Below are 21,842 nucleotides of genomic sequence, written 5' to 3'. Positions count from 1 at the left end.
TGTTGGGGTGTAGCCTCTGTGGTGTATGTTGGGGTGTAGCCTCTATTATCTGGCCTCTGTGCTGTATGTTGGGGTGTAGCCTCTGTGCTGTATGTTGGGGTGTAGCCTCTATTATCTGGTCTCTGTGCTGTATGTTGGGGTGTAGCCTCTGTTATCTGGTCTCTGTGCTGTATGTTGGGGTGTAGCCTCTATTATCTGGCCTCTGTGCTGTATGTTGGGGTGTAGCCTCTGTGCATGTTGGGGTGTAGCCTCTATTATCTGGCCTCTGTGCTGTATGTTGGGGTGTAGCCTCTGTGCTGTATGTTGGGGTGTAGCCTCTGTGCTGTATGTTGGGGTGTAGCCTCTATTATCTGGCCTCTGTGCTGTATGTTGGGGTGTAGCCTCTGTGCTGTATGTTGGGGTGTAGCCTCTATTATCTGGCCTCTGTGCTGTATGTTGGGGTGTAGCCTCTATTATCTGGCCTCTGTGCTGTATGTTGGGGTGTAGCCTCTGTGCTGTATGTTGGGGTGTAGCCTCTATTATCTGGTCTCTGTGCTGTATGTTGGGGTGTAGCCTCTGTTATCTGGTCTCTATGCTGTATGTTGGGGTGTAGCCTCTATTATCTGGCCTCTGTGCTGTATGTTGGGGTGTAGCCTCTATTATCTGGCCTCTGTGCTGTATGTTGGGGTGTAGCCTCTATTATCTGGCCTCTGTGCTGTATGTTTGGGTGTAGCCTCTATTATCTGGCCTCTGTGCTGTATGTTGGGGTGTAGCCTCTGTGCTGTATGTTGGGGTGTAGCCTCTATTATCTGGTCTCTGTGCTGTATGTTGGGGTGTAGCCTCTGTTATCTGGTCTCTATGCTGTATGTTGGGGTGTAGCCTCTATTATCTGGCCTCTGTGCTGTATGTTGGGGTGTAGCCTCTATTATCTGGCCTCTGTGCTGTATGTTGGGGTGTAGCCTCTGTTATCTGGCCTCTGTGCTGTATGTTGGGGTGTAGCCTCTGTGGTGTATGTTGGGGTGTAGCCTCTATTATCTGGCCTCTGTGGTGTATGTTGGGGTGTAGCCTCTGTGCTGTATGTTGGGGTGTAGCCTCTATTATCTGGTCTCTGTGCTGTATGTTGTGGTGTAGCCTCTGTTATCTGGTCTCTGTGCTGTATGTTGGGGTGTAGCCTCTGTTATCTGGTCTCTGTGCTGTATGTTGGGGTATAGCCTCTGTTATCTGGTCTCTGTGCTGTATGTTGGGGTGTAGCCTCTGTTATCTGGCCTCTGTGCTGTATGTTTGGGTGTAGCCTCTATTATCTGGCCTCTGTGCTGTATGTTGGGGTGTAGCCTCTGTGCTGTATGTTGGGGTGTAGCCTCTGTGCTGTATGTTGGGGTGTAGCCTCTATGCTGTATGTTGGGGTGCAGCCTCTATTATCTGGCCTCTGTGCTGTATGTTGGGGTGTAGCCTCTGTGCTGTATGTTGGGGTGTAGCCTCTGTGCTGTATGTTGGGGTGTAGCCTCTATTATCTGGTCTCTGTGCTGTATGTTGGGGTGTAGCCTCTGTGCTGTATGTTGGGGTGTAGCCTCTGTGCTGTATGTTGGGGTGTAGCCTCTGTGCTGTATGTTGGGGTGTAGCTTCTATTATCTGGCCTCTGTGCTGTATGTTGGGGTGTAGCCTCTGTGCTGTATGTTGGGGTGTAGCCTCTATTATCTGGCCTCTCTGCTGTATGTTGGGGTGTAGCCTCTGTGCTGTATGTTGGGGTGTAGCCTCTGTGCTGTATGTTGGGGTGTAGCCTCTGTGCTGTATGTTGGGGTGTAGCCTCTGTGCTGTATGTTGGGGGGTAGCCTCTGTGCTGTATGTTGGGGGGTAGCCTCTATTATCTGGCCTCTGTGCTGTATGTTGGGGTGTAGCCTCTATTATCTGGCCTCTGTGCTGTATGTTGGGGTGTAGCCTCTGTGTTGTATGTTGGGGTGTAGCCTCTATTATCTGGCCTCTGTGCTGTATGTTGGGGTGTAGCCTCTGTGCTGTATGTTGGGGTGTAGCCTCTGTGCTGTATGTTGGGGTGTAGCCTCTATTATCTGGCTTATGTGCTGTATGTTGGGGTGTAGCCTCTGTTATCTGGTCTCTGTGCTGTATCTTGGGGTGTAGCCTCTGTGCTGTATGTTGTGGTGTAGCCTCTCTGTTATCTGGTCTCTGTGCTGTATGTTGGGGTGTAGCCTCTGTGCTGTATGTTGGGGTGTAGCCTCTATTATCTGGCCTCTGTGCTGTATGTTGGGGTGCAGCCTCTATTATCTGGCCTCTATGCTGTATGTTGGGGTGTAGCCTCTATTATCTGGTCTCTGTGCTGTATGTTGGGGTGTAGCCTCTGTGCTGTATGTTGGGGTGTAGCCTCTATTATTTGGTCTCTATGCTGTAAGTTGGGGTGTAGCCTCTATTATCTGGTCTCTGTGCTGTATGTTGGGGTGCAGCCTCTATTATCTGGCCTCTATGCTGTATGTTGGGGTGTAGCCTCTATTATCTGGTCTCTGTGCTGTATGTTGGGGTGTAGCCTCTGTGCTGTATGTTGGGGTGTAGCCTCTATTATTTGGTCTCTATGCTGTAAGTTGGGGTGTTTCCTCTATTATCTGGCCTCTGTGCTGTATGTTGGGGTGTAGCCTCTATTATCTGGTCTCTGTTCTGTATGTTGTTGTGTAGCCTCTATTATCTGGCCTCTATGCTGTATGTTGGGGTGTAGCCTCTGTTCTGTATGTTGGGGTGTAGCCTCTCTGTTATCTGGTCTCTGTGCTGTATGTTGGGGTGTAGCCTCTGTGCTGTATGTTGGGGTGTAGCCTCTATTATCTGGCCTCTGTGCTGTATGTTGGAGTGTAGCCTCTCTTATCTGGCCTCTGTGCTGTATGTTGGGGTGTAGCCTCTGTGGTGTATGTTGGGGTGTAGCCTCTATTATCTGGCCTCTGTGCTGTATGTTGGGGTGTAGCCTCTGTGCTGTATGTTGGGGTGTAGCCTCTGTGCTGTATGTTGGGGTGTAGCCTCTGTGCTGTATGTTGGGGTGTAGCCTCTGTGCTGTATGTTGGGGTGTAGCCTCTGTGCTGTATGTTGGGGTGTAGCCTCTATTATCTGGTCTCTGTGCTGTATGTTGGGGTGTAGCCTCTGGTGTATGTTGGGGTGTAGCCTCTATTATCTGGCCTCTGTGCTGTATGTTGGGGTGTAGCCTCTGTGCTGTATGTTGGGGTGTAGCTTCTATTATCTGGTCTCTGTGCTGTATGTTGGGGTGTAGCCTCTGTTATCTGGTCTCTGTGCTGTATGTTGGGGTGTAGCCTCTATTATCTGGCCTCTGTGCTGTATGTTGGGGTGTAGCCTCTGTGCTGTATGTTGGGGTGTAGCCTCTATTATCTGGCCTCTGTGCTGTATGTTGGGGTGTAGCCTCTGTGCTGTATGTTGGGGTGTAGCCTCTGTGCTGTATGTTGGGGTGTAGCCTCTATTATCTGGCCTCTGTGCTGTATGTTGGGGTGTAGCCTCTATTATCTGGCCTCTGTGCTGTATGTTGGGGTGTAGCCTCTGTGCTGTATGTTGGGGTGTAGCCTCTGTGCTGTATGTTGGGGTGTAGCCTCTGTGCTGTATGTTGGGGTGTAGCCTCTATAATCTGGCCTCTGTGCTGTATGTTGGGGTGTAGCCTCTGTGCTGTATGTTGGGGTGTAGCCTCTATTATCTGGCCTCTGTGCTGTATGTTGGGGTGTAGCCTCTGTGCTGTATGTTGGGGTGTAGCCTCTGTGCTGTATGTTGGGGTGTAGCCTCTGTGCTGTATGTTGGGGTGTAGCCTCTATTATCTGGTCTCTGTGCTGTATGTTGGGGTGTAGCCTCTATTATCTGGCCTCTGTGCTGTATGTTGGGGTGTAGCCTCTATTATCTGGCCTCTGTGCTGTATGTTGGGGTGTAGCCTCTATTATCTGGCCTCTGTGCTGTATGTTGGGGTGTAGCCTCTATTATCTGGCCTCTATGCTGTATGTTGGGGTGCAGCCTCTATTATCTGGCCTCTGTGCTGTATGTTGGGGTGTAGCCTCTATTATCTGGCCTCTGTGCTGTATGTTGGGGTGTAGCCTCTGTTATCTGGCCTCTGTGCTGTATGTTGGGGTGTAGCCTCTGTGGTGTATGTTGGGGTGTAGCCTCTATTATCTGGCCTCTGTGGTGTATGTTGGGGTGTAGCCTCTGTGCTGTATGTTGGGGTGTAGCCTCTATTATCTGGCCTCTGTGCTGTATGTTGGGGTGTAGCCTCTGTTATCTGGCCTCTGTGCTGTATGTTGGGGTGTAGCCTCTGTGCTGTATGTTGGGGTGTAGCCTCTATTATCTGGTCTCTGTGCTGTATGTTGGGGTGTAGCCTCTGTTATCTGGTCTCTATGCTGTATGTTGGGGTGTAGCCTCTATTATCTGGTCTCTGTGCTGTATGTTGGGGTGTAGCCTCTGTTATCTGGTCTCTGTGCTGTATGTTGGGGTGTAGCCTCTGTTATCTGGTCTCTGTGCTGTATGTTGGGGTGTAGCCTCTATTATCTGGTCTCTGTGCTGTATGTTGGGGTGTAGCCTCTATTATCTGGTCTCTGTGCTGTATGTTGGGGTGCAGCCTCTATTATCTGGCCTCTGTGCTGTATGTTGGGGTGTAGCCTCTGTGCTGTATGTTGGGGTGTAGCCTCTGTGCTGTATGTTGGGGTGTAGCCTCTGTGCTGTACGTTGGGGTGTAGCCTCTGTGCTGTATGTTGGGGTGTAGCCTCTGTGCTGTATGTTGGGGTGTAGCCTCTGTGCTGTATGTTGGGGTGTAGCCTCTGTGCTGTATGTTGGGGTGTAGCCTCTGTGCTGTATGTTGGGGTGTAGCCTCTGTGCTGTATGTTGGGGTGTAGCCTCTATTATCTGGTCTCTGTGCTGTATGTTGGGGTGTAGCCTCTGTTATCTGGTCTCTGTGCTGTATGTTGGGGTGTAGCCTCTGTTATCTGGCCTTTGTGCTGTATGTTGGGGTATAGCCTCTGTTATCTGGTCTCTGTGCTGTATGTTGGGGTGTAGCCTCTGTTATCTGGCCTCTGTGCTGTATGTTTGGGTGTAGCCTCTATTATCTGGCCTCTATGCTGTATGTTGGGGTGCAGCCTCTATTATCTGGCCTCTGTGCTGTATGTTGGGGTGTAGCCTCTGTGCTGTATGTTGGGGTGTAGCCTCTATTATCTGGTCTCTGTGCTGTATGTTGGGGTGTAGCCTCTATTATCTGGCCTCTGTGCTGTATGTTGGGGTGTAGCCTCTGTGCTGTATGTTGGGGTGTAGCCTCTGTGCTGTATGTTGGGGTGTAGCCTCTATTATCTGGCCTCTGTGCTGTATGTTGGGGTGTAGCCTCTGTGCTGTATGTTGGGGTGTAGCCTCTATTATCTGGCCTCTGTGCTGTATGTTGGGGTGTAGCCTCTGTGCTGTATGTTGGGGTGTAGCCTCTATTATCTGGCCTCTCTGCTGTATGTTGGGGTGTAGCCTCTGTGCTGTATGTTGGGGTGTAGCCTCTGTGCTGTATGTTGGGGTGTAGCCTCTGTGCTGTATGTTGGGGTGTAGCCTCTGTGCTGTATGTTGGGGTGTAGCCTCTATTATCTGGCCTCTGTGCTGTATGTTGGGGTGTAGCCTCTGTGTTGTATGTTGGGGTGTAGCCTCTATTATCTGGCCTCTGTGCTGTATGTTGGGGTGTAGCCTCTGTGCTGTATGTTGGGGTGTAGCCTCTGTGCTGTATGTTGGGGTGTAGCCTCTGTGCTGTATGTTGGGGTGTAGCCTCTATTATCTGGCTTATGTGCTGTATGTTGGGGTGTAGCCTCTGTTATCTGGTCTCTGTGCTGTATGTTGGGGTGTAGCCTCTGTGCTGTATGTTGTGGTGTAGCCTCTGTGCTGTATGTTGGGGTGTAGCCTCTATTATCTGGCCTCTGTGCTGTATGTTGGGGTGTAGCCTCTATTATCTGGTCTCTGTGCTGTATGTTGGGGTGTAGCCTCTGTGCTGTATGTTCGGGTGTAGCCTCTATTATCTGGTCTCTGTGCTGTATGTTGGGGTGTAGCCTCTATTATCTGGCCTCTGTGCTGTATGTTGGGGTGTAGCCTCTATTATCTGGCCTCTGTGCTGTATGTTGGGGTGTAGCCTCTATTATCTGACATCTGTGCTGTATGTTGGGGTGTAGCCTCTATTATCTGGTCTCTGTGCTGTATGTTGGGGTGTAGCCTCTATTATCTGACATCTATGCTGTATGTTGGGGTGTAGCCTCTATTATCTGGTCTCTGTGCTGTATGTTGGGGTGCAGCCTCTTTTATCTGGCCTCTGTGCTGTATGTTGGGGTGTAGCCTCTATTATCTGACATCTATGCTGTATGTTGGGGTGTAGCCTCTATTATCTGGTCTCTGTGCTGTATGTTGGGGTGCAGCCTCTATTATCTGGTCTCTGTGCTGTATGTTGGGGTGTAGCCTCTGTGCTGTATGTTCGGGTGTAGCCTCTATTATCTGGTCTCTGTGCTGTATGTTGGGGTGTAGCCTCTATTATCTGGCCTCTGTGCTGTATGTTGGGGTGTAGCCTCTATTATCTGGCCTCTGTGCTGTATGTTGGGGTGTAGCCTCTGTTATCTGGCCTCTGTGCTGTATGTTGGGGTGTAGCCTCTATTATCTGGTCTCTGTGCTGTATGTTGGGGTGTAGCCTCTGTGCTGTATGTTCGGGTGTAGCCTCTATTATCTGGTCTCTGTGCTGTATGTTGGGGTGTAGCCTCTATTATCTGACATCTATGCTGTATGTTGGGGTGTAGCCTCTATTATCTGGTCTCTGTGCTGTATGTTGGGGTGCAGCCTCTATTATCTGGCCTCTGTGCTGTATGTTGGGGTGTAGCCTCTATTATCTGGTCTCTGTGCTGTATGTTGGGGTGTAGCCTCTGTGCTGTATGTTGGGGTGTAGCCTCTGTTATCTGGTCTCTGTGCTGTATGTTGGGGTATAGCCTCTATTATCTGGCCTCTGTGCTGTATGTTGGGGTGTAGCCTCTATTATCTGGCCTCTATGCTGTATGTTGGGGTGCAGCCTCTATTATCTGGCCTCTATGCTGTATGTTGGGGTGTAGCCTCTATTATCTGACCTCTATGCTGTATGTTGGGGTGTAGCCTCTATTATCTGACCTCTATGCTGTATGTTGGGGTGCAGCCTCTATTATCTGGTCTCTGTGCTGTATGTTGGGGTGTAGCCTCTATTATCTGAGCTCTATGCTGTATGTTGGGGTGTAGCCTCTATTATCTGGTCTCTGTGCTGTATGTTGGGGTGTAGCCTCTGTGCTGTATGTTGGGGTGTAGCCTCTATTATCTGGTCTCTGTGCTGTATGTTGGGGTGTAGCCTCTGTGCTGTATGTTGGGGTGTAGCCTCTATTATCTGGTCTCTGTGCTGTATGTTGGGGTGTAGCCTCTGTGCTGTATGTTCGGGTGTAGCCTCTATTATCTGGTCTCTGTGCTGTATGTTGGGGTGTAGCCTCTATTATCTGACATCTATGCTGTATGTTGGGGTGTAGCCTCTATTATCTGGTCTCTGTGCTGTATGTTGGGGTGCAGCCTCTATTATCTGGCCTCTGTGCTGTATGTTGGGGTGTAGCCTCTATTATCTGGTCTCTGTGCTGTATGTTGGGGTGTAGCCTCTGTGCTGTATGTTGGGGTGTAGCCTCTGTTATCTGGTCTCTGTGCTGTATGTTGGGGTGTAGCCTCTATTATCTGGCCTCTGTGCTGTATGTTGGGGTGTAGCCTCTATTATCTGGCCTCTATGCTGTATGTTGGGGTGCAGCCTCTATTATCTGGCCTCTATGCTGTATGTTGGGGTGTAGCCTCTATTATCTGACCTCTATGCTGTATGTTGGGGTGTAGCCTCTATTATCTGACCTCTATGCTGTATGTTGGGGTGCAGCCTCTATTATCTGGTCTCTGTGCTGTATGTTGGGGTGTAGCCTCTATTATCTGAGCTCTATGCTGTATGTTGGGGTGTAGCCTCTATTATCTGGTCTCTGTGCTGTATGTTGGGGTGTAGCCTCTGTGCTGTATGTTGGGGTGTAGCCTCTATTATCTGGTCTCTGTGCTGTATGTTGGGGTGTAGCCTCTGTGCTGTATGTTGGGGTGTAGCCTCTATTATCTGGCCTCTGTGCTGTATGTTGGGGTGTAGCCTCTATTATCTGGCCTCTGTGCTGTATGTTGGGGTGTAGCCTCTATTATCTGGCCTCTATGCTGTATGTTGGGGTGTAGCCTCTATTATCTGGCCTCTGTGCTGTATGTTGGGGTGTAGCCTCTATTATCTGGCCTCTGTGCTGTATGTTGGGGGGTAGCCTCTATTATCTGGTCTCTGTGCTGTATGTTGGGGTGTAGCCTCTATTATCTGGTCTCTGTGCTGTATGTTGGGGTGTAGCCTCTATTATCTGGTCTCTGTGCTGTATGTTGGGGTGTAGCCTCTGTGCTGTATGTTGGGGTGTAGCCTCTGTGCTGTATGTTGGGGTGTAGCCTCTGTGCTGTATGTTGGGGTGTAGCCTCTGTGCTGTATGTTGGGGTGTAGCCTCTGTGCTGTATGTTGGGGTGTAGCCTCTATTATCTGGCCTCTGTGCTGTATGTTGGGGTGTAGCCTCTGTGGTGTATGTTGTGGTGTAGCCCCTATTATCTGGCCTCTGTGCTGTATGTTGGGGTGTAGCCTCTGTGCTGTATGTTGTGGTGTAGGCTCTGTGCTGTATGTTGTGGTGTAGCCTCTCTGTTATCTGGTCTCTGTGCTGTATGTTGGGGTGTAGCCTCTGTGCTGTATGTTGGGGTGTAGCCTCTATTATCTGGCCTCTATGCTGTATGTTGGGGTGCAGCCTCTATTATCTGGCCTCTATGCTGTATGTTGGGGTGTAGCCTCTGTGCTTTATGTTGGGGTGTAGCCTCTATTATCTGGCCTCTATGCTGTATGTTGGGGTGCAGCCTCTATTATCTGGCCTCTGTGCTGTATGTTGGGGTGCAGCCTCTATTATCTGGCCTCTGTGCTGTATGTTGGGGTGTAGCCTCTATTATCTGGTCTCTGTGCTGTATGTTGGGGTGTAGCCTCTGTGCTGTATGTTGGGGTGTAGCCTCTATTATCTGGCCTCTATTATCTGGTCTCTGTTCTGTATGTTGTTGTGTAGCCTCTATTATCTGGCCTCTATGCTGTATGTTGGGGTGTAGCCTCTGTTCTGTATGTTGGGGTGTAGCCTCTCTGTTATCTGGTCTCTGTGCTGTATGTTGGGGTGTAGCCTCTGTGCTGTATGTTGGGGTGTAGCCTCTATTATCTGGCCTCTGTGCTGTATGTTGGGTCGTAGCCTCTGTGCTGTATGTTGGAGTGTAGCTTCTCTTATCTGGCCTCTGTGCTGTATGTTGGGGTGTAGCCTCTGTGGTGTATGTTGGGGTGTAGCCTCTATTATCTGGCCTCTGTGCTGTATGTTGGGGTGTAGCCTCTGTGCTGTATGGTGGAGTGTAGCTTCTCTTATCTGGCCTCTGTGCTGTATGTTGGGGTGTAGCCTCTGTGCTGTATGTTGGAGTGTAGCTTCTCTTATCTGGCCTCTGTGCTGTATGTTGGGGTGTAGCCTCTGTGGTGTATGTTGGGGTGTAGCCTCTATTATCTGGCCTCTGTGCTGTATGTTGGGGTGTAGCCTCTATTATCTGGTCTCTGTGCTGTATGTTGGGGTGTAGCCTCTATTATCTGGCCTCTGTGCTGTATGTTGGGGTGTAGCCTCTATTATCTGGCCTCTATGCTGTATGTTGGGGTGTAGCCTCTGTTATCTGGTCTCTGTGCTGTATGTTGGGGTGTAGCCTCTGTTATCTGGTCTCTGTGCTGTATGTTGGGGTGTAGCCTCTATTATCTGGCCTCTGTGCTGTATGTTGGGGTGTAGCCTCTGTGCTGTATGTTGGGGTGTAGCCTCTATTATCTGGTCTCTGTGCTGTATGTTGGGGTGTAGCCTCTGTGGTGTATGTTGGGGTGTAGCCTCTATTATCTGGCCTCTGTGCTGTATGTTGTGGTGTAGCCTCTGTGCTGTATGTTGGGGTGTAGCCTCTATTATCTGGTCTCTGTGCTGTATGTTGGGGTGTAGCCTCTGTTATCTGGTCTCTGTGCTGTATGTTGGGGTGTAGCCTCTGTTATCTGGTCTCTGTGCTGTATGTTGGGGTGTAGCCTCTGTTATCTGGCCTCTGTGCTGTATGTTGGGGTGTAGCCTCTGTGCTGTATGTTGGGGTGTAGCCTCTGTGCTGTATGTTGGGGTGTAGCCTCTGTGCTGTATGTTGGGGTGTAGCCTCTGTGCTGTATGTTGGGGTGTAGCCTCTATTATCTGGCCTCTGTGCTGTATGTTGGGGTGTAGCCTCTGTGCTGTATGTTGGGGTGTAGCCTCTGTGCTGTATGTTGGGGTGTAGCCTCTGTGCTGTATGTTGGGGTGTAGCCTCTGTGCTGTATGTTGGGGTGTAGCCTCTGTGCTGTATGTTGGGGTGTAGCCTCTATTATCTGGCCTCTGTGCTGTATGTTGGGGTGTAGCCTCTGTGCTGTATGTTGGGGTGTAGCCTCTATTATCTGGCCTCTGTGCTGTATGTTGGGGTGTAGCCTCTATTATCTGGCCTCTGTGCTGTATGTTGGGGTGTAGCCTCTGTGCTGTATGTTGGGGTGTAGCCTCTATTATCTGGCCTCTGTGCTGTATGTTGGGGTGTAGCCTCTATTATCTGGCCTCTGTGCTGTATGTTGGGGTGTAGCCTCTGTGCTGTATGTTGGGGTGTAGCCTCTATTATCTGGCCTCTGTGCTGTATGTTGGGGTGTAGCCTCTGTGCTGTATGTTGGGGTGTAGCCTCTATTATCTGGCCTCTGTGCTGTATGTTGGGGTGCAGCCTCTATTATCTGGCCTCTATGCTGTATGTTGGGGTGTAGCCTCTGTGCTGTATGTTGGGGTGTAGCCTCTCTGTTATCTGGTCTCTGTGCTGTATGTTGGGGTGTAGCCTTTATTATCTGGCCTCTGTGCTGTATGTTGGGGTGTAGCCTCTGTGCTGTATGTTGGGGTGTAGCCTCTATTATCTGGCCTCTATGCTGTATGTTGGGGTGCAGCCTCTATTATCTGGCCTCTATGCTGTATGTTGGGGTGTAGCCTCTGTGCTGTATGTTGGGGTGTAGCCTCTATTATCTGGCCTCTGTGCTGTATGTTGGGGTGCAGCCTCTATTATCTGGCCTCTATGCTGTATGTTGGGGTGTAGCCTCTATTATCTGGTCTCTGTGCTGTATGTTGGGGTGTAGCCTCTATTATTTGGTCTCTATGCTGTAAGTTGGGGTGTAGCCTCTATTATCTGGCCTCTGTGCTGTATGTTGGGGTGTAGCCTCTATTATCTGGTCTCTGTGCTGTATGTTGTTGTGTAGCCTCTATTATCTGGCCTCTATGCTGTATGTTGGGGTGTAGCCTCTGTGCTGTATGTTGGGGTGTAGCCTCTCTGTTATCTGGTCTCTGTGCTGTATGTTGGGGTGCAGCCTCTATTATCTGGCCTCTATGCTGTATGTTGGGGTGTAGCCTCTGTGCTGTATGTTGGGGTGTAGCCTCTCTGTTATCTGGTCTCTGTGCTGTATGTTGGGGTGTAGCCTCTATTATCTGGCCTCTGTGCTGTATGTTGGGGTGTAGCCTCTGTGCTGTATGTTGGGGTGTAGCCTCTATTATCTGGCCTCTGTGCTGTATGTTGGGGTGTAGCCTCTGTGCTGTATGTTGGGGTGTAGCCTCTATTATCTGGCCTCTGTGCTGTATGTTGGGGTGTAGCCTCTATTATCTGGCCTCTGTGCTGTATGTTGGGGTGTAGCCTCTGTGCTGTATGTTGGGGTGTAGCCTCTATTATGTGCTGTATGTTGGGGTTTAGCCTCTATTATGTGCTGTATGTTGGGGTGTAGCCTCTATTATCTGGTCTCTGTGCTGTATGTTGGGGTGTAGCCTCTATTATCTGGCCTCTGTGCTGTATGTTGGGGTGTAGCCTCTCTGTTATCTGGTCTCTGTGCTGTATGTTGGGGTGTAGCCTCTGTGCTGTATGTTGGGATGTAGCCTCTATTATCTGGCCTCTATGCTGTATGTTGGGGTGCAGCCTCTATTATCTGGTCTCTATGCTGTATGTTGGGGTGTAGCCTCTGTGCTGTATGTTGTGGTGTAGCCTCTCTATTATCTGGTCTCTGTGCTGTATGTTGGGGTGTAGCCTCTGTGCTGTATGTTGGGGTGTAGCCTCTATTATCTGGCCTCTGTGCTGTATGTTGGGGTGCAGCCTCTATTATCTGGCCTCTATGCTGTATGTTGGGGTGTAGCCTCTGTTCTGTATGTTGGGGTGTAGCCTCTCTGTTATCTGGCCTCTGTGCTGTATGTTGGGGTGTAGCCTCTGTGCTGTATGTTGGGGTGTAGCCTCTATTATCTGGCCTCTGTGCTGTATGTTGGGGTGTAGCCTCTATTATCTGGTCTCTGTGCTGTATGTTGGGGTGTAGCCTCTGTGCTGTATGTTGGTGTGTAGCCTCTATTATTTGGTCTCTATGCTGTAAGTTGGGGTGTAGCCTCTATTATCTGGCCTCTGTGCTGTATGTTGGGGTGCAGCCTCTATTATCTGGCCTCTATGCTGTATGTTGGGGTGTAGCCTCTATTATCTGGTCTCTGTGCTGTATGTTGGGGTGTAGCCTCTGTGCTGTATGTTGGGGTGTAGCCTCTATTATTTGGTCTCTATGCTGTAAGTTGGGGTGTAGCCTCTATTATCTTGCCTCTGTTCTGTATGTTGTTGTGTAGCCTCTATTATCTGGCCTCTATGCTGTATGTTGGGGTGTAGCCTCTGTTCTGTATGTTGGGGTGTAGCCTCTCTGTTATCTGGTCTCTGTGCTGTATGTTGGGGTGTAGCCTCTGTGCTGTATGTTGGGGTGTAGCCTCTATTATCTGGCCTCTGTGCTGTATGTTGGGGTGTAGCCTCTGTGGTGTATGTTGGGGTGTAGCCTCTATTATCTGGCCTCTGTGCTGTATGTTGGGGTGTAGCCTCTGTGGTGTATGTTGGGGTGTAGCCTCTATTATCTGGCCTCTGTGCTGTATGTTGGGGTGTAGCCTCTGTGCTGTATGTTGGGGTGTAGCCTCTATTATCTGGCCTCTGTGCTGTATGTTGGGGTGTAGCCTCTGTGCTGTATGTTGGGGTGTAGCCTCTATTATCTGGTCTCTGTGCTGTATGTTGGGGTGTAGCCTCTGTGGTGTATGTTGGGGTGTAGCCTCTATTATCTGGCCTCTGTGCTGTATGTTGGGGTGTAGCCTCTGTGCTTTATGTTGGGGTGTAGCCTCTGTTATCTGGTCTCTGTGCTGTATGTTGGGGTGTAGCCTCTATTATCTGGCCTCTGTGGTGTATGTTGGGGTGTAGCCTCTGTGCTGTATGTTGGGGTGTAGCCTCTATTATCTGGCCTCTGTGCTGTATGTTGGGGTGTAGCCTCTGTGCTGTATGTTGGGGTGTAGCCTCTGTGCTGTATGTTGGGGTGTAGCCTCTGTGCTGTATGTTGGGGTGTAGCCTCTATTATCTGGTCTCTGTGCTGTATGTTGGGGTGTAGCCTCTATTATCTGGCCTCTGTGCTGTATGTTGGGGTGTAGCCTCTGTGCTGTATGTTGGGGTGTAGCCTCTGTGCTGTATGTTGTGGTGTAGCCTCTCTGTTATCTGGTCTCTGTGCTGTATGTTGGGGTGTAGCCTCTGTGCTGTATGTTGGGGTGTAGCCTCTATTATCTGGCCTCTATGCTGTATGTTGGGGTGTAGCCTCTATTATCTGGTCTCTATGCTGTATGTTGGGGTGTAGCCTCTGTGCTGTATGTTGTGGTGTAGCCTCTCTATAATCTGGCCTCTGTGCTGTATGTTGGGGTGTAGCCTCTGTGCTGTATGTTGGGGTGTAGCCTCTGTGCTGTATGTTGGGGTGTAGCCTCTATTATCTGGTCTCTGTGCTGTATGTTGGGGTGTAGCCTCTATTATCTGGCCTCTGTGCTGTATGTTGGGGTGTAGCCTCTATTATCTGGCCTCTGTGCTGTATGTTTGGGTGTAGCCTCTATTATCTGGCCTCTGTGCTGTATGTTGGGGTGTAGCCTCTATTATCTGGCCTCTGTGCTGTATGTTGGGGTGTAGCCTCTGTTATCTGGCCTCTGTGCTGTATGTTGGGGTGTAGCCTCTGTGCTGTATGTTGGGGTGTAGCCTCTGTTATCTGACCTCTGTGCTGTATGTTGGGGTGTAGCCTCTATTATCTGGTTTCTGTGCTGTATGTTGGGGTGTAGCCTCTGTTATCTGGTCTCTATGCTGTATGTTGGGGTGTAGCTTCTATTATCTGGTCTCTATTCTGTATGTTGGGGTGTAGCCTCTGTTATCTGGCCTCTGTGCTGCATGTTGGGGTGTAGCCTCTGTTATCTGGCCTCTGTGCTGTATGTTGGGGTGTAGCCTCTGTTATCTGGCCTCTGTGCTGTATGTTGGGGTGTAGCCTCTATTATCTGGTCTCTGTGCTGTATGTTGGGGTGTAGCCTCTATTATCTGGTCTCTATGCTGTATGTTGGGGTGTAGCCTCTATTATCTGGCCTCTGTGCTGTATGTTGGGGTGTAGCCTCTATTATCTGGCCTCTGTGCTGTATGTTGGGGTGTAGCCTCTATTATCTGGTCTCTGTGCTGTATGTTGGGGTGTAGCCTCTATTATCTGGCCTCTGTGCTGTATGTTGGGGTGTAGCCTCTATTATCTGGCCTCTGTGCTGTATGTTGGGGTGTAGCCTCTATTATCTGGTCTCTGTGCTGTATGTTGGGGTGTAGCCTCTGTGCTGTATGTTGGGGTGTAGCCTCTATTATCTGGTCTCTGTGCTGTATGTTGGGGTGTAGCCTCTATTATCTGGTCTCTGTGCTGTATGTTGGGGTGTAGCCTCTGTTATCTGCCCTCTTTGCCTTTGCCGGATCCTCGGCCTCCTCCGTCCGGTTCCTACCATCTGTCCTGTGCACTTGGCAGGTTCTCCTGTGTATTTGGCCGTATGGCAGCGATACATATGATACATCTGTACGGCCTCTCCCATGTGGTAAACCAGAGAGAAAGCGAGATCAGAGCCGCTCGCTGAAATTATTCCCTTAAACCCTGGACTCGGGATCTACAAACAAACAAAATTTTCCTGTATCTTTAACCCTAAAACTGTGATACACGACTGCTCCCCTCTCAGGCCCTACACTGTACTGTGGCTAACACCTTAACACCTTAAAGTGTAAAAGTGATGCACAATATGCTGACGTCTTTCACTCATGTAGTGTAGTTCCGCCGTTTGGCCTGTGTGTGGCACTGTTGAGGTTTATACTTCAATTGGAGAATTCAGATGAAAGCTGAGACAATGAGCAGAAAAGAGTCATATTTTACCGGAGAAGAGTCAAGTTTAGAGGCTCCAGGGGGTAAAAACCCTCCTATATTCAGTTCTGTAGCACAAAGAAAAATGCTGCAGATGTCATATTACAGATAAGGACCAGATTCCATCTGCGTTGTAGCTTCCTAACTGACACTAACAAAAAGCAAAGTATCACTTTTTTTAAGCATCCTTAAAAAAAAATAAATTATTAATTGTTCATTCAGACCCCTAAGAGTCTTCTATTTTCGATTGCATCCGACTTGTGGTTCTGTAATCTTCAGAGGGGGCAAACATAAATTAGAATTGGACTTTTATCTGCAGCTCACAGGTCAACAGGATGAAAGATGACATTTGTATCTTTAAAATGACACCAGCAGCATGTTTCTAGGTGGTATAGAGCCATAGATAGGGGTGTCTGTAGTATAAAGACTTGCCAGTAAGATTTGGTGATTGGAATGCATTCCTTGGAGATATGGTTACCAAACCACCTCAGAGATACTGTCCGTATTTAACAGTCCTGCTGCTACTAATCACATGTACAAAGGTATGATTACACAGCTCTTCAGGGAGGATACCCAACACTGGGTAAAGAGAGCTCAGCAGTGTGAGGACACACACTAAGTGCAATCCTGGAAATATAAATGTATCACAGCCCTGCTGCTACTAACAACGTACACAAAGGTCTGATCACTCATCTCTCCAGGGACAATACCTGTACAGTGATAACTACACACACAGATCACGGCACTGTGAGGACACCCCCCACTTGGGAAAGCTACATTCCTGGAATATAAATCCACGTTTCACAGTCCTGCTGCTACATACAGAAAGCTATGATTACACATTTTTCCAGGGACAATTCCTAACACTGGCCGCAGGGAGCTCAGCGCACAGAGTTATGAGGCCACGTCTCCTGTGCACTTGGATAAGCGACAATCCTGGAGTATTAATCCATTTGTCACAGTTCTGCTTCTACTAACAACATAAAGAAAGTTAGGATTGCATATCTCTCCAATACCTTTAACTGACTGCAGAGTGCTAAGAGCACAGCATTGAGAAGAGACACCCCCTGTGGACCTCTGGGTTATTTTTCTATACTTTACTTTGGGTAAACTTTCCCTTCTGCTTTATTAATCTGGGATGATTGAGTGACGTGCAGCCGGGCAGCGGCTCACCACTAATGCCGGGGGCCATCCTGGTGCCGCCAAAGTGTCAGCTTCTGGGCTCGTACATCAGGTGACCTTACTTTTTCCTTTTTCTAAAAGCGGCCGAAAATTGTATTTTTATAGCATCCATTCCGTAAATATGCATTAACCATTGCCATATGCTTTCTCCATCTCCGGAGCGCTCGCCCGCTCCCGTCAGGCTGCCGTGGTCGGGTTATTTTGGACCTCCTGGAAGTGCCTAGTGTGCCGTGTTATATAGCAAGCTTGGCAAATTTATTTTTATTCTGAGAGGATTATTCCATTTTTGGCTCGTGGAGGGGGGGGGGGGCGGGGGAGTCAAACTAATTGTTATTCATTTATGAGTGACCCTGTGACACTTTATTGTCTTGTATAATGTTATTAGAGGGCCCACGGAGGCTCCTCACATGACTCTTCTATGCCGGCCCCGGCCGCCCTCCCTTGCGCTTTGCTTTGGTCTCTGGCCCCGGCCTCCCTTGCGCTTTGCTTTGGCCTCTGGCCCCGGCCTCCCTTGCGCTTTGCTTTGGCCTCTGGCCCCGGCCTCCCTTGCGCTTTGCTTTGGCCTCTGGCCCCGGCCTCCCTTGCGCTTTGCTTTGGCCTCTGGCCCCGGCCTCCCTTGCGCTTTGCTTTGGCCTCTGGCCCCGGCCTCCCTTGCGCTTTGCTTTGGCCTCTGGCCCCGGCCTCCCTTGCGCTTTGCTTTGGCCTCTGGCCCCGGCCTCCCTTGCGCTTTGCTTTGGCCTCTGGCCCCGGCCTCCCTTGCGCTTTGCTTTGGCCTCTGGCCCCGGCCTCCCTTGCGCTTTGCTTTGGCCTCTGGCCCCGGCCTCCCTTGCGCTTTGCTTTGGCCTCTGGCCCCGGCCTCCCTTGCGCTTTGCTTTGGCCTCTGGCCCCGGCCTCCCTTGCGCTTTGCTTTGGCCTCTGGCCCCGGCCTCCCTTGCGCTTTGCTTTGGCCTCTGGCCCCGGCCTCCCTTGCGCTTTGCTTTGGCCTCTGGCCCCGGCCTCCCTTGCGCTTTGCTTTGGCCTCTGGCCCCGGCCTCCCTTGCGCTTTGCTTTGGCCTCTGGCCCCGGCCTCCCTTGCGCTTTGCTTTGGCCTCTGGCCCCGGCCTCCCTTGCGCTTTGCTTTGGCCTCTGGCCCCGGCCTCCCTTGCGCTTTGCTTTGGCCTCTGGCCCCGGCCGCCCTCGCGTCTTGCTGTGGCCTCTGGCCCCAGCCGCCCTCGCGTCTTGCCGTGGCCTCTGGCCGCGGCCCGTACTTCACTCCCGTCCTTAGCCCAGACTGTTCTCTGCTTCCATCACTGGCCCCCCGGGGCTCTTGGTGAGGCACTATGGGATCGGCTGTGTCATGAGTAGAGGACCCCTTTTTCTACCATTTTCCTAGACTGTGCAGATGCCCCAGCAGAATACAGAAGCCTCGTCCAGCAGCGTCTCTTCTTTTATAGGATTTATCACATAAGTTTCTCTTCTGGCCACCATGTGCGGGGTTCATGTCGGGGTTCGTTGTGACCCTCCCTCCATCCCGTCACTGTTGTGTCTGTGCTCTCTCCCAGGGAGGCTGCGGATGAGAAGATCTTCACCCTGGTGTCACAGATCCTGTCTAGAGCGCTGCAGGAGATCCGGACACAGATTGTGGCATCGGAGTCTCCCTCGGATTGCTGGTGTGACCTGTCAGCCGAATGTTTCCGCTGCTTGAGAAACGCCTGTGTACAGTGTCCCCCCAACCAGAATATTATCAGGTAGGTGCTAATAATAAGACTGAGAGTGGGAAAATTGGGACTCTGCCATGTGTGTGGGGTGGAGGTAGTCGGGACTCTCCCATGTGTGTGGGTTGGGTCATTCGGGACTCTGTGTGTGGGGGGGACTCTCATTGTGGGTGTGGGGGGGGGACTCTCATTGTGGGTGTGGGGGGGGGGGGACTCTCATTGTGGGTGTGGGGGGGGGGGACTCTCATTGTGGGTGTGGGGGGGGGGGACTCTCATTGTGGGTGTGGGGGGGGGGGACTCTCATTGTGGGGGGGGGGTAATCGGGACTCTCATTGTGGGTGTGGGGGGGGGGGTAATCGGGACTCTCATTGTGTGTGGGTGTGGGGGTAATCGGGACTCTCATTGTGTGTGGGTGGGGGTAATCGGGACTCTCATTGGGTGTGGGGTGGGGGTAATCGGGACTCTCATTGGGTGTGGGGTGGGGGTAATCGGGACTCTCATTGGGTGTGGGGTGGGGGTAATCGTGACTCATTGGGTGTGGGTGTGGGGGTAATCGTGACTCTCATTGTGTGTGGGTGTGGGGGTAATCGGGACTCTCATTGTGTGTGGGTGTGGGGGTAATCGGGACTCTCATTGGGTGTGGGGTGGGGGTAATCGGGACTCTCATTGTGTGTGGGTGTGGGGGTAATCGGGACTCTCATTGTGTGTGGGTGGGGGTAATCGGGACTCTCATTGGGTGTGGGGTGGGGGTAATCGGGACTCTCATTGGGTGTGGGGTGGGGGTAATCGGGACTCTCATTGGGTGTGGGGTGGGGGTAATCGTGACTCATTGGGTGTGGGGGTAATCGGGACTCTCATTGTGTGTGGGTGTGGGGGTAATCGGGACTCTCATTGTGTGTGGGTGTGGGGGTAATCGGGACTCTCATTGTGTGTGGGGTGGGGGTAATCGGGACTCTCATTGTGTGTGGGGTGGGGGTAATCGGGACTCTCATTGGGTGTGGGGTGGGGGTAATCGGGACTCTCATTGGGTGTGGGGTGGGGGTAATCGGGACTCTCATTGGGTGTGGGGTGGGGGTAATCGGGACTCTCATTGTGTGTGGGGTGGGGGTAATCGGGACTCTCATTGTGTGTGGGGTGGGGGTAATCGGGACTCTCATTGTGTGTGGGGTGGGGGTAATCGGGACTCTCATTGTGTGTGGGGGGGTTATCGGGACTCTCATTGTGTGTGGGGTGGGGGTAATCGGGACTCTCATTGGGTGTGGGGTAATTGGGACTCTCATTGTGGGTGTGGGGTGGGTGTCGGGGTAATCGGGACTCTCATTGGGTGTGGGGGGGGTTATCAGGACTCTCATTGTGTGTGGGGTAATCGGGACTCTCATTGTGGGTGTGGGGTGGGTGTCGGGTTATCGGGACTCTCATTGTGTGGGTGGGTGGGGTTATCGGGACTCTCATTGTGTGGGTGAGGGGGGGGGTAATCGGGACTCTCATTGTGTGTGTGGGTGGGGGTAATTGAGACTTACTTCTAGGCCCTCTCACCCTGACTTGTTACTGTACAGGTTAACGGAAAGCGATGTGTAAGCACAATATCCGCTCCCGTTGCCTTGGCACGCGGTGCCCCGTGCAGAGTAACTTGTATGTTCCTGCGGTCTCACTGTGTGGGGCTGAAGGCGCTCCCTTTAATTAGGTAGAGGAGGCTTGCCTAATGTTACCACAGGGCGCGGGGAGCTGCTCGCAGATGTCACTGCAAGGACTGGAGATCCCGGGACTGAGAACATCCAGGGAAGTGTCATGAACCGCAAGCTATGGGTCCTACGGGTCCTTACAGACGTCCCCCCATCCCCCAAATGTTACTAAACCCTGTATGATGAGTGTCTCTAGTCACTCTCTAAGCTGCACCCAGAATTCGTGGGGGGTTGTTTTTTGAGATCATGCGGTGCAGGTGAACCCGCACTTCACGTATCAGCAGTAATCCCATAATGCACTGCGTTGCGTGATGGGGATGTACTATTTTCTATGATACAACTCTGACTTCACAACTCGCCGCATCCCTGCTGGTTCAGTCACTGCATGGAGGAAGCCAGAAATGTGATATCGATGTATATCCATATACAATGTATATATTTCTCGTATTTTATGGCCCTCATTCTAGTCTCTTTATACATGACAGAGAGGTGGGGCTCATCGAGAAAGCCACCGCACTCATCGACGTCTTCACCGCATCAAACTCTGCACAAGAATCCTGTATAGTCGGTAAGTGGCTCCTCTCCATCTTCTAGTCTGGTATTCTTTATTTAAAGGGGTGTTTGGACAGTCTCTGATGATCCCAGCAATCTGACAGTAAGTATTCAGTTTCCCCACAGCGCCTCCACAGGGAGAACACAGAATTACACGTGGTCTGTTCATAGCAGTGGATTGTCGGGTCCTCCTGGGGGGGAGATCTATCATTAGGCGGCTCCTTGGACAGTTCTATGTCTGTCTTTGGAGCTCCGCTGCTCGTCAGATTCATTAAAGTGGCTTTGGCCCTTTAATAAATATTCTTATGCTCTATGTGTGTCCAGGATTTTTCTTTCAAAAAGGCACAAAATGCATCAAAAACAGAGGCGCAAGTCATGAATCTGTCTCCCCCCTCCCATTTATGTATTCTTCTATTGGCAACTCTGATCAACTCCACATCTCATTATTCATTCATTAATTAACTCTAAGCCAGTCCTCTGTATCCCTGCATATAGATGCATGCTTAGCTGAGTCCCTCTGTTAGGAGACATACACATGCATGCTTGGCTTAGTCCTTCTCTTAGGAGAGTTGGGGTACCTCCATACACATGCATGTTTGGCTCAGCCCTTCTGTTAGTAGAGTAGTGGTACCTCCATACACATGCATGCTCGTCTTAGTCCTTCTCTTAGGAGAGTTGGGGTACCTCCATACACATGCATGCTTGGCTCAGCCCTTCTTGTAGCAGGGTAGGGTACCTCCATACACATGCATGCTTGGCTCAGTCCCTCTGTTAGGAGTGTAGGGGTACCTCCATACACATGCATGCTTGGCTCAGTCCTTCTCTTAGGAGAGTTGGGGTACCCCCCTACACATGCATGCTTGGCTCAGTCCTTCTTGTAGCAGGGTAGGGTACCCCCATACACATGCATGCTCGGCTCAGATTAGGGGTACCTCCACACATATCAGATATTTGGCTGGAATAATCCAAATGATATTATCCTGTAATATTGACATTATTGTCGCTCTGTCGCCGTCTATGACACTGCTGGAATAGACAGAGCTCATGTTCCATTCATTGAGAGAATTCGGACGATCATTCTCATGATCTGTCGGGGTCCTCTCCCCCAATTAGTATGTTACCGCTATGGTGTGGATCGGGTAAACTATTAACGGGGTTTTCCTTGCCCGGCTCTGGCTCCCAGTTCCAGTATTGCATCTGTACTTCTTTTCTCCACCACCTACATCCAGGAAGAAGTTGCAGGTGAGTCATGGTTTTGCTTCGGCCAATCCTTTGCTTTCTTATACCATGGGAAGCCACGGATCGGCTTAAAGAGAACCCGTCAAGGGGATTTGGGGCACTTAACCACCCACAGGTGATAATGGATCACTGCTTTAGTGCCCCGAATTTCCC

General features: G+C 50.7%; 1 protein-coding gene across 2 annotated transcripts in view; it reads left to right on the top strand.

The window, feature by feature from the left end:
• The window catches only part of ATXN10 (ataxin 10), a 112,739-nt gene that overhangs the window by 12,262 nt on the left and 78,635 nt on the right, over window positions 1-21,842 (top strand). For both annotated transcript variants that reach the window (XM_072145308.1, XM_072145307.1), the window contains exons 2-3: window positions 18,064-18,249; window positions 20,384-20,466. In XM_072145308.1, the coding sequence (XP_072001409.1) occupies window positions 18,064-18,249; window positions 20,384-20,466 (269 nt within the window). The remainder of the gene's footprint in view (window positions 1-18,063; window positions 18,250-20,383; window positions 20,467-21,842) is intronic.

This window comes from Engystomops pustulosus, chromosome 4 (assembly GCF_040894005.1).
Source record: "Engystomops pustulosus chromosome 4, aEngPut4.maternal, whole genome shotgun sequence".
Taxonomy (NCBI): domain Eukaryota; kingdom Metazoa; phylum Chordata; class Amphibia; order Anura; family Leptodactylidae; genus Engystomops; species Engystomops pustulosus.
The sequence above is the reverse complement of the archived record's forward strand: the minus strand, read 5'-3'. Positions and strand labels throughout refer to the sequence as shown.